The sequence below is a fragment of the Dipteris shenzhenensis genome, chromosome 28, assembly GCF_047967505.1.
Source record: "Dipteris shenzhenensis isolate YYH24624 ecotype China chromosome 28, Dip_SZ_1.0, whole genome shotgun sequence".
Classification (NCBI taxonomy): Eukaryota; Viridiplantae; Streptophyta; class Polypodiopsida; order Gleicheniales; family Dipteridaceae; genus Dipteris; species Dipteris shenzhenensis.
The window spans coordinates 15,451,267-15,465,594 of NC_141623.1; the positions used below are offsets into that span (position 1 = coordinate 15,451,267).

The 14,328-nt window shown below is 40.3% G+C and overlaps 1 protein-coding gene across 1 annotated transcript; it reads right to left on the reverse strand.

Annotated features, from left to right (window-relative positions):
• Positions 1-12,026: 12,026 nt before the first annotated feature.
• Positions 12,027-13,939, reverse strand: LOC147883243 (uncharacterized). The gene is made up of 4 exons (XM_087400119.1): positions 13,531-13,939; positions 13,326-13,450; positions 12,992-13,158; positions 12,027-12,477 (listed from the first exon to the last, which is right to left on the reverse strand). The coding sequence occupies exons 1-4, from the start codon at positions 13,920-13,922 to the stop codon at positions 12,121-12,123; spliced, it is 1,041 nt and encodes a 346-aa protein (XP_087256245.1). The 5' UTR covers positions 13,923-13,939; the 3' UTR covers positions 12,027-12,120.
• Between the last annotated feature and the right edge of the window lie 389 nt (positions 13,940-14,328).

A 14,328-nucleotide genomic window follows, 5' to 3' on the forward strand; every position in this document is an offset into this window, starting at 1 on the left:
CCTACTACATTTGCCAGAAGTATTGGTAGGTTATCTTATACACTCATTATTACTAGCACCTTAACAATAGGTGTAGGTGTGTCAAATGACTAGGGACCCAGCTAGTTACACTTCCATGCTGCCCAACTAAATACACTTCCATGCCCAGCAAATCGAATATCATCATACAAATGCCTAGTAATGAAGTATCTAGGTAGTGTTACTAATAAACAACATCTACAATACAAAGTCTCTTTTCCATGCAACTCAACCCACTCTCATCCGGATGCGCTATTTTGGACTACAACATCTCTTTTCTATGTCATGCATTTTATGTCCATTGCAATGCATACATGTTGAGGTTAGAATGATTTTTGTGGTGGCATTTGAGAGGTTAGAATGTGTGAGGTCAATTATGTTTCCCCTTGCTCGTTCTTGTTGTGGCTCATGTAAAAGTCCTAGTATAAATTTTCCTTTTTAAGAATCCTCATTTAAAAGTTTTATTTTTCCTTAAATTGTTAATAATTTAAATAAACAAAAATAATTTAAATCCATGGACAAACTATACATAGATGAGACATAGATACAATAGTAGTACAATCTCAAGGAACTTTATAATGGTGAGAGTCTCTTCCCCCCCTTTTTCCCTCCCCTTCCCGTCCCTTACCTTCCCCCTTCTCTCCCTTCCCTTCCCTCCCTCCCCTCTCCTTACTTTCCTTGCCAATGTGGCTGCACTTCCTTGTGTTCCCCTCTCCTCCATTCCATTAAATTAATTTTTTTCCTACCCTCGCCAAGGTAAAATTTTAAGGGCAAATATTTGCCCAAAGGCGAATTTAGGAGCTTCTCAGAACTGGTGTGGCTAATATTTCAATCTTGAAATTTGATAAATTCACCCAAAAATTAACATTACTTCCTCATATGAGGTCCAAATGTAGCCCTCCAAGTAGTCAAATTAATCGACATAAGCCATCTAAAGTCATCTATGTGGTCAAAATTTTCAATTCCAGCTTATAAAAACCTTGTGAATGAACTTTAATTATACTTAAACTCATTGAAGCCTTAAAAATGGTAGCATGGGCTAATATTTGTAGCTCTACCCTAGGAAAGATTTGCCTATACTCCCAGAATCATGTATCCCTCTTAGAGATTACCCTGACCCTCCCATGGCCGTTTTTTTAATTTTTATTTTTTCAAAATAAGAAAATTAATATATCCTTGCACCGACACAAATCATATTTGATCTTCCTTTCCAACCCCTTTTGTGGATTAGATATAAGGCATGGTCATGAAACTTTGCAAATAACTTTACCATGCTGAATTCCTATAGCCTAAATTCTACACCATATTATGCCATAACCCTATATCCTAAACCCTAATCTCTATCTTAAAGTCTCCGATTTGTATGATACTTTAGACATGTCTTAGTATTACCCATTTTAAGCCTCATGCAAAGTATCATGCCCAACGTCATATCTCATTTACATGGTCAAGCATGCATTTTCCTTGTTTTTCACCACATGTCATGCATGAGGATCAAGAAACATGCATCATTGCATGTCATTCAAACGTGCGAGTCTCGGATGGGTATGCTAGTTCTTATGGGCCTAAATCTAGCCCATTAAAAATCCCATGCAAAGTATCATGCCCATCGAATCTCATTTACATAATCGGGGACACATTTTTCCTTGTTTTTATACCACTCATCATGCATGAGGATTAAAAAATATGTGTCCAGATGTCTCATTTGCACATGCAAGCCTCCGATGGGGAATCTACTTTGCATGGGTCTTAATATCACCTATTTCTAGTCCTGTGCAAGATATCATGTCCATCAAATCACATTTGCCTCATTGGGGATGCATTTATCCATGTTCTTTCACCACTCGTCATGCATGAGGGTCAAAAGTCTGCATCGGGATGCATCATTTGAAGATGGTGTCTCCAATGGATACATTACTTTGCATGGCCCTTAATTGCATCCACAATAAGGTGTATGCAAAGTACAATGCCCATTGGATATCATTTGCATGGTCGGGGAAGCAATTTTCCTTGTTTCTCATCACAGAACACAATATAAAATGCATGCCCAACCATGCAAATGATATCTGATGGAAAAGGTACTTTGCACATGTCTTAAAGAGGATAAGATTAAGGTGTGTGCAAAGTATCATACCCATCGAAGACTTTTACATATAGGGATTAGGGCTTAGGGTTTAGGGTTTAGGCTATAGGGATTAGAAGATAGTGTAAAGGGTATAGGGTTTAAGAGATAGGGAGGGATACACAATTATGGAGTATAGATCATTGGGAAAATCTTTCCTAGGGTAAAGCTACAAATATTAGTCCATGCTACCATTTTGAAGGCTTCAATGGATCTAAGTACAATTAAAGTTCATTCACAGGTTTTTAATAAGGTGGAATTTAAAAATTCTAACCATATAGTTGACTCTAGATGGCTTATGCTGATCGATTTGAGTACTTGGAGGGCTAAATTTGGACCTCATACGAGGAAGTCATGTTGATTTATGGGCAAATTTACCAAATTTCAAGATTGAAATATTAGTCACACCAGTTGGGAGAAGCTCCTAAATTTGCCTTTGGAAAATATTCTCCCTTAAAACTTTACCTTGGGGAGGGTAGGAACAAAAGGGAATTAATTGAATGGAGTAGAGGGGAACAGAAGGACGAGTGGCCACATTGGCAAGGAAACTAAGGAGAGGGGAGGGAGGGAAGGGAAGGGAGCGAAGGGGGAAGGTAAGGGAGGGGAGAGGGGATAGGGAGGAGGGGGGAAGAGGGTGCGGGAAGAAGGGGAAAAGATGGGGGGCAAGGAAGAGAGAGAGAGAGAGAGAGAGAGAGAGAGGTGGGGGGGAGAAGGGGGAGTGGGAAGTTTGAATTCTAGAGCGGGAAGTTTGAATTCTAGGGTTTGAATTCCTTCCGGGCTATACATTGATTCTTCCCTCTCCCATAACTCCTTTTTTATCACGCCCTCCCTTCTACTTCCACCCCCATTGTATTCCCCTCCCTTCCTCTCTCCCTCTCCCTTCCCATTCTCCACCCTTCTCTCCCTCTCTGTTCCCCTTCTTGGTCCCCCCCCCCTCTCTCTCTCTCTCTCTCTCTCTCTCTCTCTCTCTCTCTTCCCCTTCTCCTCTCCTCTCTCACTCCCTTACTTTCCCACTCCTCTCGCATGGCTTCCCACCCTTATTGCGCCCATGCAGCGACAGTGCAAGGAGCTGTGAAAAAACAAAATCACTACCGCGGCAGCGCGACCCCCTCCCCCTCCCCCCCTCACCCACCCCTTCCCTCTCCTCCTACCTTTTTAAACTTTTTTCCCCAAAAATCATCTCTCCCCTCCCCCTTCCCTATCCCATCCCCCTTCCCCCTATTTTGTGTTAAAATTCTTGCTGCTGCGGCAACACAAGAGACTTCTCCTCCCCTTCGCTCTCCCCCTTCCCCTCCTCTCTCTCTTTCCCTTCCCCTCCCCCCCCCTTCTCTCTCTCTCTCTCTCTCTCTCTCTCTCTCCCTCTCTCTCTCTCTCTCTCTCTCTCTCTCTCTCTCTCTCTCTCTCTCTCCCTCCCTCTCCTTCTTTCCTCCCCTTCATCTACCTTCCTCTCTCTCTCTTCCCCTTCCCCTCCCCTCCCCTCCCCTCCCCTCCTCTCTTCTCTCTCTCTTCTTTTTTTAATTTTCGTGCTACTACAATAGCAACAGAGCTACCCTACCCTCCCTTCCCTCTTCTCTCCCTGTCCCCTTCCCTCTCCTCCCCCCCCCTTCTCTCTCTCTCTCTCTCTCTCTCTCTCTCTCTCTCTCTCTCTCTCTCTCTCCCCCCGCTCTTCCCCTTCTCTTCTTTCCTTCCTCGCGGCGGCAACGCAAGAGGCTGTGCAAAAAAAAAAATGATGTCATGGCAATGCAAGACACTCCCTTCCCCCTCCCCCCCCCCACCCCTTCTCTCTTGATGGAACAACAGCAAGAGATCAACACATGAAGCAAAGAGAGTTCTTTATTCAAGAGTGGAGAGGCCCTTATAAGGGCAACTGATACAATGCATGTGCCCCAAAGGAGAGCATCTCCAGATCCACAAATCACTCCACTGATTTCTCAATCAGCCCCATGAATCTCTCAATCACACCTAATAGTTACTTCTACCACCAAACCTGGTCACACTAACCACCATGTGGTGAGACACACACTCACACAAACCTTGTACCCTTTGGTACACCCCATTATATCAATTTGTCCTTCATTCCTCCCTACAAATTGATGACCTCATCCCTCAACAGTAGTACATGGGATGCTCCATGGCTCGGGGGGGTCACTCATCATATGTAACCCTATCACGTGAGTTCAACAAAAGGATTTTTTTTATTTCTAAAATTTACAGAAATAAATATACATAAGGGACTATTTAAAATAGTTTTGGAAAAAATTTACAGATTTGTATAGAAAAGGGGTACATTTTATTAATGAAATTTTTTACAAATAAGGGACTTTAAATATAGGCCTTGAACGCACGTGATATAGAGGGTTTATACATAGTGACCCCCCCGAGCTCCATGGCTTGCCCACCATCATGTGGCAACACACATGGCCCCAACCTGTGACTCACTCCTAGGACTCTTGGTTTACAACTGGAGGATTGGACAATGACTATGTCCCATGGGTCCAACAAGGTAAAACCTCAAACAAAGGACTAACAATCATTTAAGGATGGACTATCCATGGCAGAGAACCATTATTGACCACACACACAAACAAATTAGAAAACATATGGGTCATCACCCTTGTCAAGATTGACTTGGGTGGTGAAAGCAGTGAGAGCTTTAACATCGTCAAGTTCTTCTTCTTCTTCTTTCTCTGCTTCTTCCACAAGGTTTGCTGAACATTTCTTCTTTGCATAGCACTTCTTCTCAAAATGTCCAGGTTTTCCACAAAAGTTGCACTTCATCTTGCTCTTGCTAGTGGATCTCTTGAAGTTGCTTTTTGCCAAATATGCCCCATGTTATGTGTAGTCATTCCTCTATTTGATTTTCCTTTCCTCTTCCAAGAGGGATGCCTCAATTTCCACCAAACTAATCTCTAGTATATGAGAGTAGTGACAATAGTGCCATATTCCTCAATTAGGCTTTTGAGTAAGATAATTACAATGTCATCATCAAGATCAAACTTAATGCCAAATAACTGAGTCAGTATGCTCTTCATGGAGTTTAAATGTGAAGAGATGGATTCTCCTCTATCCAATTTCAGATCAAAGAATTTGATGAGCAAGTTAATGTTAGATATGCTCAATACCCCACCCTCCTGGTAACCAACAGTGGTCCAAGGTGCTCAAGTTGTAAGGCCCCCATATGAGGAGAAGCCATGTGTGAGCCCGGGACACTAGATGGATCTTGACTTGCATGTCAGATGAGGTCTATTAATGAGACCGTTGATGGTAGAAAGGTGATTGTGTCGGAGCCCCTTATTCTTGCTAGGCAATGGTATAGGAAATATTTCTTGAATATTCCATGGATGACTAGTCGGTTCCACCGACTAGGTTAACTAGTCAGCTCCACCGACTAGGTTGACAACCCTCTAGGTATTAGGCTCAGTCCCACCAACCACTACTTTAGTGACCTCTTGCTGAACTATTTCGGAACCACTGCCCCACGAGAAGTAAGACTAGCAAAGCACCTCTTAAAGGCCACCTCCCTCCACATTATCTCTAGCACCTGATGCAAAGAGAAATGAGTCCCAAGCATCCTCCTCACCCCATGCTATGCTCACAAAGTCCCTGTCCCAGCCTCGCTAATCCTCAAAGGTCTCTAGGTTGTTGAAGTCGCCTCCTACAATCCAGGAGTTCATTACCAGAAGGGAGTACGCAAGCGTCCGCCAAAAGGAAGCCTACGCCCTGAAATCTGTGGGTGCATAGATGTTAAGGATCCCAATCCTAGAACCCTCTAGATCCAATCCTATCCAAAGAGCACAACTTGGCATGAAGGAACCATGGCCGAACACACAAGGAAGCAAGGTTGGTCCCACAGAAGTACAAAATCCACCACTCTGGCCATGGTCACCAATAGAAGGCTCCACCGACTACGTTGATCCGACTACCACCCTCATAGCTATAAAGAAGCATATCCCCAGTGCATTGTATCAGATCAGATCTTCTAGCTAGTAGCTCTTCACCTAGTATCTGTCCAGATCGCCACCTAGTATCCATCTAAGATTGCCATCATCTGTACTACATCAGTATTGAAGGAAAATTTTGTTCCTCTCCAGTTTGCTGTGTACTCTCTATTCTTTGCTCAGTTTCTGTTCCGCTGCATCGTGTTTTTTAACAGCTAAACTTGGAACACCTCCCCTGTGCTCCAAAGACAAGCTCAAGATGATTCCATGCAACATGAGTAGTCTCACAGCCATCAATGTGGTGGATAAAAGAATCACTCAATCCAAGAGCAATTATAGCTAGTGATTTTTCATCCTTAGGGAGCCATAAAGCTTCTCCTTCCCTAGTGGTTAGTTTCTTTATCCCCTTTTTCATGAGAACAAATTTCAGTTTGATTTGCCAAGTATGAAAACCCTCTCCCTCAAACTTATCTATCTTGGTTTTGGAGGCCATAGGGAAGGTCTTACCACTAATGTGGCAGTGTCTAGTCCCTCCAAAGGTGAAGCTGAAAAATGCTTTAGATCACTTCAAATGAGCAAGCATTCAAAATCCCAAAGATTACTGACATAATAAATGAAACTTCCTAGCACTTAACCATGTTCAATGATTCACAGTAGAAACAAAGATCACTACTACCCCCAAATTGAACAATTTGAAGTTGGAGGCCTCAATTGAAGACTTCAAGAGCAGCAAACAAAGGGCTTTCTGGTGGAATGGAAGCCCTTACTATGGGGAGTGACTAGCATGAAGTAGAGGCACAATGTTGCGTCAAGTCGTCTGAAAGAGATGCACCTTTTTTGACTAGTTTTTCCTTGTTTTCTCCTCAAGTACTAAAGCATTGGTGCTCAGACTTCAACAGTAGACTCCTCATAGGGTTGCCCAACAGCAGCTAGAGGCATTTTGTGAATGGTAGCTCCTACATGGAGAATTGCGTGAAATTTTGGTGATTAGAAAGCGTGTCGGCACGAGCAAACGACGTAGGCATTTGTCAATTCCTCCTAGCCAAGGATTTGCCCCAACACAAGGAAGCTTGGGCTTAAAGGGTGAAGGAAATAGCTCAGAGATGGAGGAGAACAAGCCTAAGCAAAATCTGTGGGAAGAGAATGAAGAAAAGCTTCATTTGGGGAAGATGATGACATGGCACTCAAAGAGGGCTCAAGGAGGGAACACATGAAGTAAAAAGAGTTCTTTATTCAAGAGTGGAGAGGCCCTTATAAGGGCAACTGATACAATGCATGTGCCCCAAAGGAGAGCATCTCCAGATCGACAAATCACTCCACTGGTTTCTCAATCAGCCCCATGAATCTCTCAATCACACCTAATAGAACCTTCTACCACCAAACCTGGTCACACTAACCACCATGTGGTGACACACACACTCACACAAACCTTATACCCCTTGGTGCACCCCATTACATCAATTTGTCCTTCATCTCTCTTCCTCTGCTCCCCTCACTTTTCCCCTTACCTTATTCCCTTCCCCGAGCCTTCCCCCTCCATTCCATTTCCCTCCCCCTTCCCCTCCCTTTACCTTCTTTCCTTCTCTTTCCCCCTCCATCAAGATGTGTCATTTGAAGGCATGTGCTTCACTCAGTGTAAACACATCTTAAAAAACCTTTGTAGCTATTGCAAGGTGTTTATTGGCACCATTTTAATGTCTTATGAGATTATACTGTTGTTGCTTTTTTAAACTCTCAAAGGTGTTTATTGGCACCGTTATTAAGCCTTAGACATTTTAGAGTTCCAAAACTCTGAAAGGTGTTTATTAACACTGGTATTAAGTCTTGGAGATTTTAGAGGACTCTCATGGTAAATTAATATCATGCATGGACCTTAACTATATAAATAAATAAATAAATAATATTTTCATGGTTTTTTAATATTTAAATTATTAATAAGTTAAGAAAAAGTTCATTTTTAAAAGAGGATTGAATTTCTTTAAAATAAACATTTATATTAGGATTTTTGCGATATAGAGTAAGGTATGAATTATGTTTCCTCGTTTTTGCATTATTAGTCAAAATAATAGTGTGAGTAAATATAATTTTTATTCACTAAGGATAGTGTAAAAAAGTAAACTTTTGATTTGGGAATGATATTTTCATAAAGTAAAGCACCTAGAGAGAGGGAGGGAATAAAAACTTGCCAAAGAGGGCCCACCTCCTCTTGAATGCTATTTGGGGTTGATGTGGGGAAGGGAAGGTGCACATGGGAGGAGGGATAAGCATAAGTTAAGGGGAGGGGATGGTTTGGGTGGTCCCTATTGTAAGGGGAACAACCAATAAGGGCTCTTTGCAAGCCTTCCCACCCTCCACCTCAACATACCATCGTACCACACCTTAGAGCACTCTCATTGGTACACCTCAAATCTCTCTCCAATCCCTTGAAATTAGGAAACACTAATTGAAGGCCCTTTTGAGACCCCATTTTCCCCCTCAAGATTATAGAGAGATATTGTGAAATTTATTATGTGAAAATGACTGCCAAAAAGTAAAGTTGTGATTCTCAAATGATGTTTTCATAAAGTAAACTTTCCATTTGGGAAGGATTTTTAGGATTGGTCCAAATATAGGCATTGGAGTCCAAATGTGTGTTCTACAAAGACTTATCCATTTAAAGCCATTCATTTGGTTTCTTCAAGATCTTTGTATATGCACGACCTGCTTGATAGTTTTGTAGGGGTCCCGAAACCACTGAAAATTCAGAATAATTCGGTTTGCAAGTATGCATGCAATAGGTGCTTTGAGCAGGAATCCACTCTAAGAGTGCCTCTCTCACCACCTAGTTTACTTACTCCCTCTTCATCCTTGTGCAGCTTATTTGGACTTATGAGCCCTTGCAATAATCACCCCGAGCCTTTGTGCCCATGAATTATTGGCTAAAGTCTTGTCCTAGCCCCTACCTTTGCTATTCGTTGCTTCGATTGTTGTCTTAGCAATCACGAATCTCAATAATGTAAGGCTTTACTAGTTGATGGGGTCTACTGCCTACATACAGGCACATGAACCATAAGTCACATGGCTCACTAGACTCCTTGGTCGCTTCATAATTATCAAGACGTGGAATCACAAGCTCTTTGAGCTAGAATGCTTTGCATGGTTTCCTCTTCATGAACTTATATACTTGCACTGCCAACATAAGGGCTATGAGAAAAGATACCCCCCAAAACACACACTTATTTTTGTTGGAAAACCCCAAAACACTTTCTCTCTCTCTCTCTCTCTCTCTCTCTTTCTCTTATATCATCATGGAGCTATGCACCATTTCAACTTGCATAATTGTATTGGTGACCTGGATGCGTCAATTTTATGAGCAAAAACCTATGAGAAGGTTTATCTGAGCGTGTTTTTCAAGAGATTTAAAAAATAGTATTTCTTTAGGAAACATGGTATTTTCACTTTTATTTTATGCAGACTAGTCACTCACTTATTTTTACATAACATAAATCTTCTTATTCATAGACATCCATTTGTACCCTTGTTATTACCTTAAAAAAGTGTTGAAAAATAATTCCTTTTACGAAACATCCCTCATAATCACTCTCAATGTAATAATATTATACATAAATAATTACTTATTAAACACATTTATATCATATGGCAATATCTTTCTATTGTTTTTATAGTATTAATAACAAGATATTTATAAACATGTTTTTAAAGAAGTATAAATTACTATAAACAAGTATTAACTTGGGCTCAAATATCGCTTTCATAAAATACATGTAATATTTAATACTATATATGCAAGATTTTTCAAAATATAACCCCATAGATGTGCTCAAATGGGGATTTTCGATCAATTTGAGTGGCTGAATGACAATTTTGGACATTGGATGTGAAAGTTATGTCACTTTTAAAAGTGCTGTCCAAGATAGTTTCGCTGAGGTAGTTTCGCCAGCGAAACTACTTCAAAGGAGTTTCATTGGCAAAACTACCTTGATGGCTTGCTTCAATGAGTTTTCTTTGGAGAAGCCCTTTCATGAAGATAGGTTGAGAGAGATTTTTCAATGTCACCCCCTATTAAGTAAAAGTTGTAAGAAGGATCATAAGGGAAATTTCATGGAGAAGTCTACTCTACATGTGGGTTTCTTCAAAAGCCATCCCATTTTGTTCTCACCATTCCCAAAGATTCACGTAAAGATTCGTGTATAAAATAGGTATTGCTATAATACTTTGCATATTTCTTAGTGAAACTATATTTACTTCTGATCCATTTTTGCCATACTTTTGCATAGTTGGAAGCTTTTTTTTTCCTTCACTCGAACGCTCGGAAGATTTTGCTCAGAAAATGCTCATCCCCTGGTGACCTAAATCCTTTTGGGGATTGGCTCTTAATTGGCCAAGAGAGCTAGTCATGGACATGTGAATGGAAAAATCTATGGGTGGAAACCCCATGGTGATCACTCTATAGAAACCATGTAATACATGTGAGCAAGAACACGTTTGAAATACCCCTATTATTCATACATGTACGTACCATAATTATATTAGTTAAGTATTTTTAAAACCCCCACACATTTGAAATACCTGTATTATTAATAATATACATGTACATACCATAATTATATTATTTAAGTATTTTTAACCCCCCCTCTCTGTAAATGGATAGTAAGTCCCCCAATTAAAAATTGCCCTTCCTTTTTGGCACTGCCCTGTGTCATCGGTGAGATGTTTATAGATGATACGCCACAAAGAGCACCACCTTCACAATGCAACATGCAGGGTTATTTGGTGAGAGCATGTACGTATCAACGGACCTAAGAAGTACTGTGTGAATTAAAATCAATGAAGCAAGTAATAAACACACGGCTATCATATGATGTCTCCAAAAAATACAGATAAAGAGTTATAACAAAGGTGTCAAGTGTTTCAGTTACTTAAAATGGTGGTAGCAAACATATTTCCAAACTTGCTAGCGACTTTTTCTTCTTGAGAGTTAGTTGGTGTGTAATATGCCAACTAGTCATTCATAGTTGTGCCTCTGGTAGCAGTCGATAAACGTCTATTCCCTGATGATGGACATGTGTGATCTCCATTGTTCTAAATTCAAGATGGAACTACATATGTTGTCATAGTTTATACCTCTCATGCCAACTCTTTACTCAAAATCTTGTTCGTGCTGTTGAGTGGTTTCTCTTATCAACTAGGATGTGAACATCACAAAAAATAAAACAATTTGATGTCTTTATTTAATATGAGTACATATTTTGATGCAAGCTAAGAGAATCCCATTCACTACTAACATTTAGACATCAAGATGATTCAAAAGTAAGCCTTACAATATCATAGACAAGAATCCTAGCATCAGTCAAGATGTTTATTGCAGAGTTAGCTATTCCATGCCGAAACTTTAGAAAAAAGGAAAATTTCAAAATACAAAGAGACTCCGCGGGTCTTTACAAACCTAGTATAGTTGCTTATGCTTGGGCACTGATGACGACATAAGTGTTGCCTTGCTTGCTAGGTATGTCTTCCTTTTGTTTTTCTTAAATATTTTTGTTTACCTCTTTTTTCTTCTCTTTCATTCTCTTTTATTTTATCTGTAGTTTTTTGGCCTGCCCTGAGAAGGAAAGGCTTTAGTAAAGGTGTTTCTCTTTAAGAAAGCGAAAATGATGTGGATTTTTTGCTATTTTGAATCCCATTTTTTAATCCCCCCCTCTCTCTCTCCCCATTTTTTTCTCCCCCTTTCTCTCTACCCCCTTTCTCTCTCTCTCTCTCTCTCTCTCTCTCTCTTCTTCTTCTTCTTCTTCTCCTCTCAACTTCTAGGGCAGGCCTTTTGAATTTATTCAACTTGATCATCTTTAGAACAACAAAAAATCTAAATGTGTATGATCGGACTTATTCTAGTCTTACAAAGCTATATATACTCATCATGTAAACAAATTATTCTATCTCTGGCTTACATGTAGGCAATAGTATGTCCCATAGATAACCTCAACAGTGCAATTAATAATGCAATCGACTCTAGGGATTCGTATGAACCACATGCATGCCTAATCCTCAAGCTCCCCACGATGCTGGCGGGTAAAATTCTCCCATACGGGGACTCTCCATTGGCTCCCAAACTTCCTCAATATAAAACTGCTCTTCCTCAATGTCTGAGGTGCTACCAACGTGAGGCAGATTGGACCCAGGTACAAATTGTTGAGCCTGCTGTAGTTGGCCTGGATGTGGTTGCAATTGCGAACCAGTAACTAAATCAGGAAATGAACTGAGCTGCAAATGGCTTGAAGAGCAGTCCACCGTCGATTCAGACCTCTCACGCAAAGTATGATTACCATCTGCAGATAAGTGGGCGCAATCTGGCATTGAGACTTCTCGTGAAATTTGTGTTTTCATGTTAGTACTAGTCTCCACCTGCAAACAACACAACCTTGTCAGCTTTGAAAAGACAAGTGTACATGAAGATACTGTTAATCTTGCCCTTCCCCGCAAAAAGAACAGCAGGTGGTCGCTCGTGAAAATAAGATCCATCAGCTTATAACATTCGAATGGCTATCCATACTTAGTAACTTGCATGTTTTGTAGGAAAGTACAAAAATTTATGCCCTAATACCAAATAGTGTCTGACAATAAGCAATTATGTTTTCTCTAGAAATATTTAGAAACCTCATATATATAAGATGCATTACTTTTTTATCATCAGATTGGAAAAAATTATCATTATCTATCACAAAACAGTCAGACCAAACTTCAAAGAGCTACTTAATATTGCATATGTATGAGATGTATCACCTTTAGCTAATCAGATTGCAAAAATACATTTTACACAAAACAAGGAGGACAAACTTGGTCTTCTTGGCGACTAAAAGAAGACAAATAAGGAACCAAAGGGCTGCCTTAACAAATTCAGTTATATAACAGCACTTACTTTGTTTGTTATTGACAAAGTTGAGTTATGTGATTTCACATTATCAAGATCATGATCCTGATCATCCTCAAGTGGGAGTACTGCATCAGTTCTTGCATGTTTCTGCCCCTGACATATGTCCGGTACCACCTCAGGTTGCTGCTGATCTATGTTGGGATCAGCAAATCCTGCAGTGAACATGCTTCGAATGCTTGAGTTCCTCTCTAAAGCAAAAAATAAAATGACAACTGTTAAATTAACTTCGTGTAAGGGCTCACTCTGCTATGGTTACAGAAGCCAGATGTATTGACGTTAATATTTCCTCCAACTAGCACATGGGGCAAGCTAATTTTACCTGTAGCCCTTTTACAACGATCATATGAGCTCATGAGAGCCATCGCCACCAATTCCCAGGAGGGTCGTTCTTTTTTAATTTCAGGAAAACTATCAACCATTATCTCCATTACTGGACGTTTACATCTGTTAACAGCCATTCAACGTTTAAAAATGCCTAAAGGTAATCAAAAGAAGAGTCGAAAGATAACAGAAAGCCAAATTACCTTTGAACAGCAGAAACCAAGGCCGCTAAGTTTGCCCTGACTATCAGATACTGGTGAGCTTCCAATCCATCACTGGAATCAAGCACATCTTCAGAATATGAGATTCTGCTATTTCTTGGAACAGCACTGTTTACAGCTGTGCTGGTACCATTGCTTGAAAAAAAGCCAGCATGCAAGTGCTGAAAATCTGACGCCTGCTCAAGAACCTTTTGTAGTTTATTTCCTCCTGTAGAATGTCTCGTTGCGCTAAAAATTTTCAATTGTTCAATGAATGGCATCTCTATCTGACGCAGCTGCAATTCCGGATCACTGAGATAATGCTCCAGGTCGAAATTTTGCTCATCTTGCCCTGCTTCCCATGTCACCAACGTTGGCCCAAGCAAGCCACACATGCATTCTATAGATGAAAGGCCTGCATAACTATCATCATCCGGCCAAATCAATTTACCTTTGCCACATACCTGCTTACGAGAGGAGGGTTCTAGTTCAGAAAGAATACTGAAGCCTATTATAGTTATACAAAAAAGTAAACAGTCAGTTTAGTATTACTCAAAGACCAAAATTAAGAGCAAACATGAGACTGTTTGACACCATATTTTTCTATCTTGATCAGAGTCTCATGTTTAGAATCATCAACATTAGTGCTACAAAATGAGGCAAAGGAGATATGAGAATAAAAAGCATAATACTGTGGCTTGAAGGTAACATGAGCTCAAGCATCGTGCACTTTAGCAGTGCACACAATTGAAAAAACAAAACCCTCGCTAATTATACATATAATATATGAACCCAAAAGCA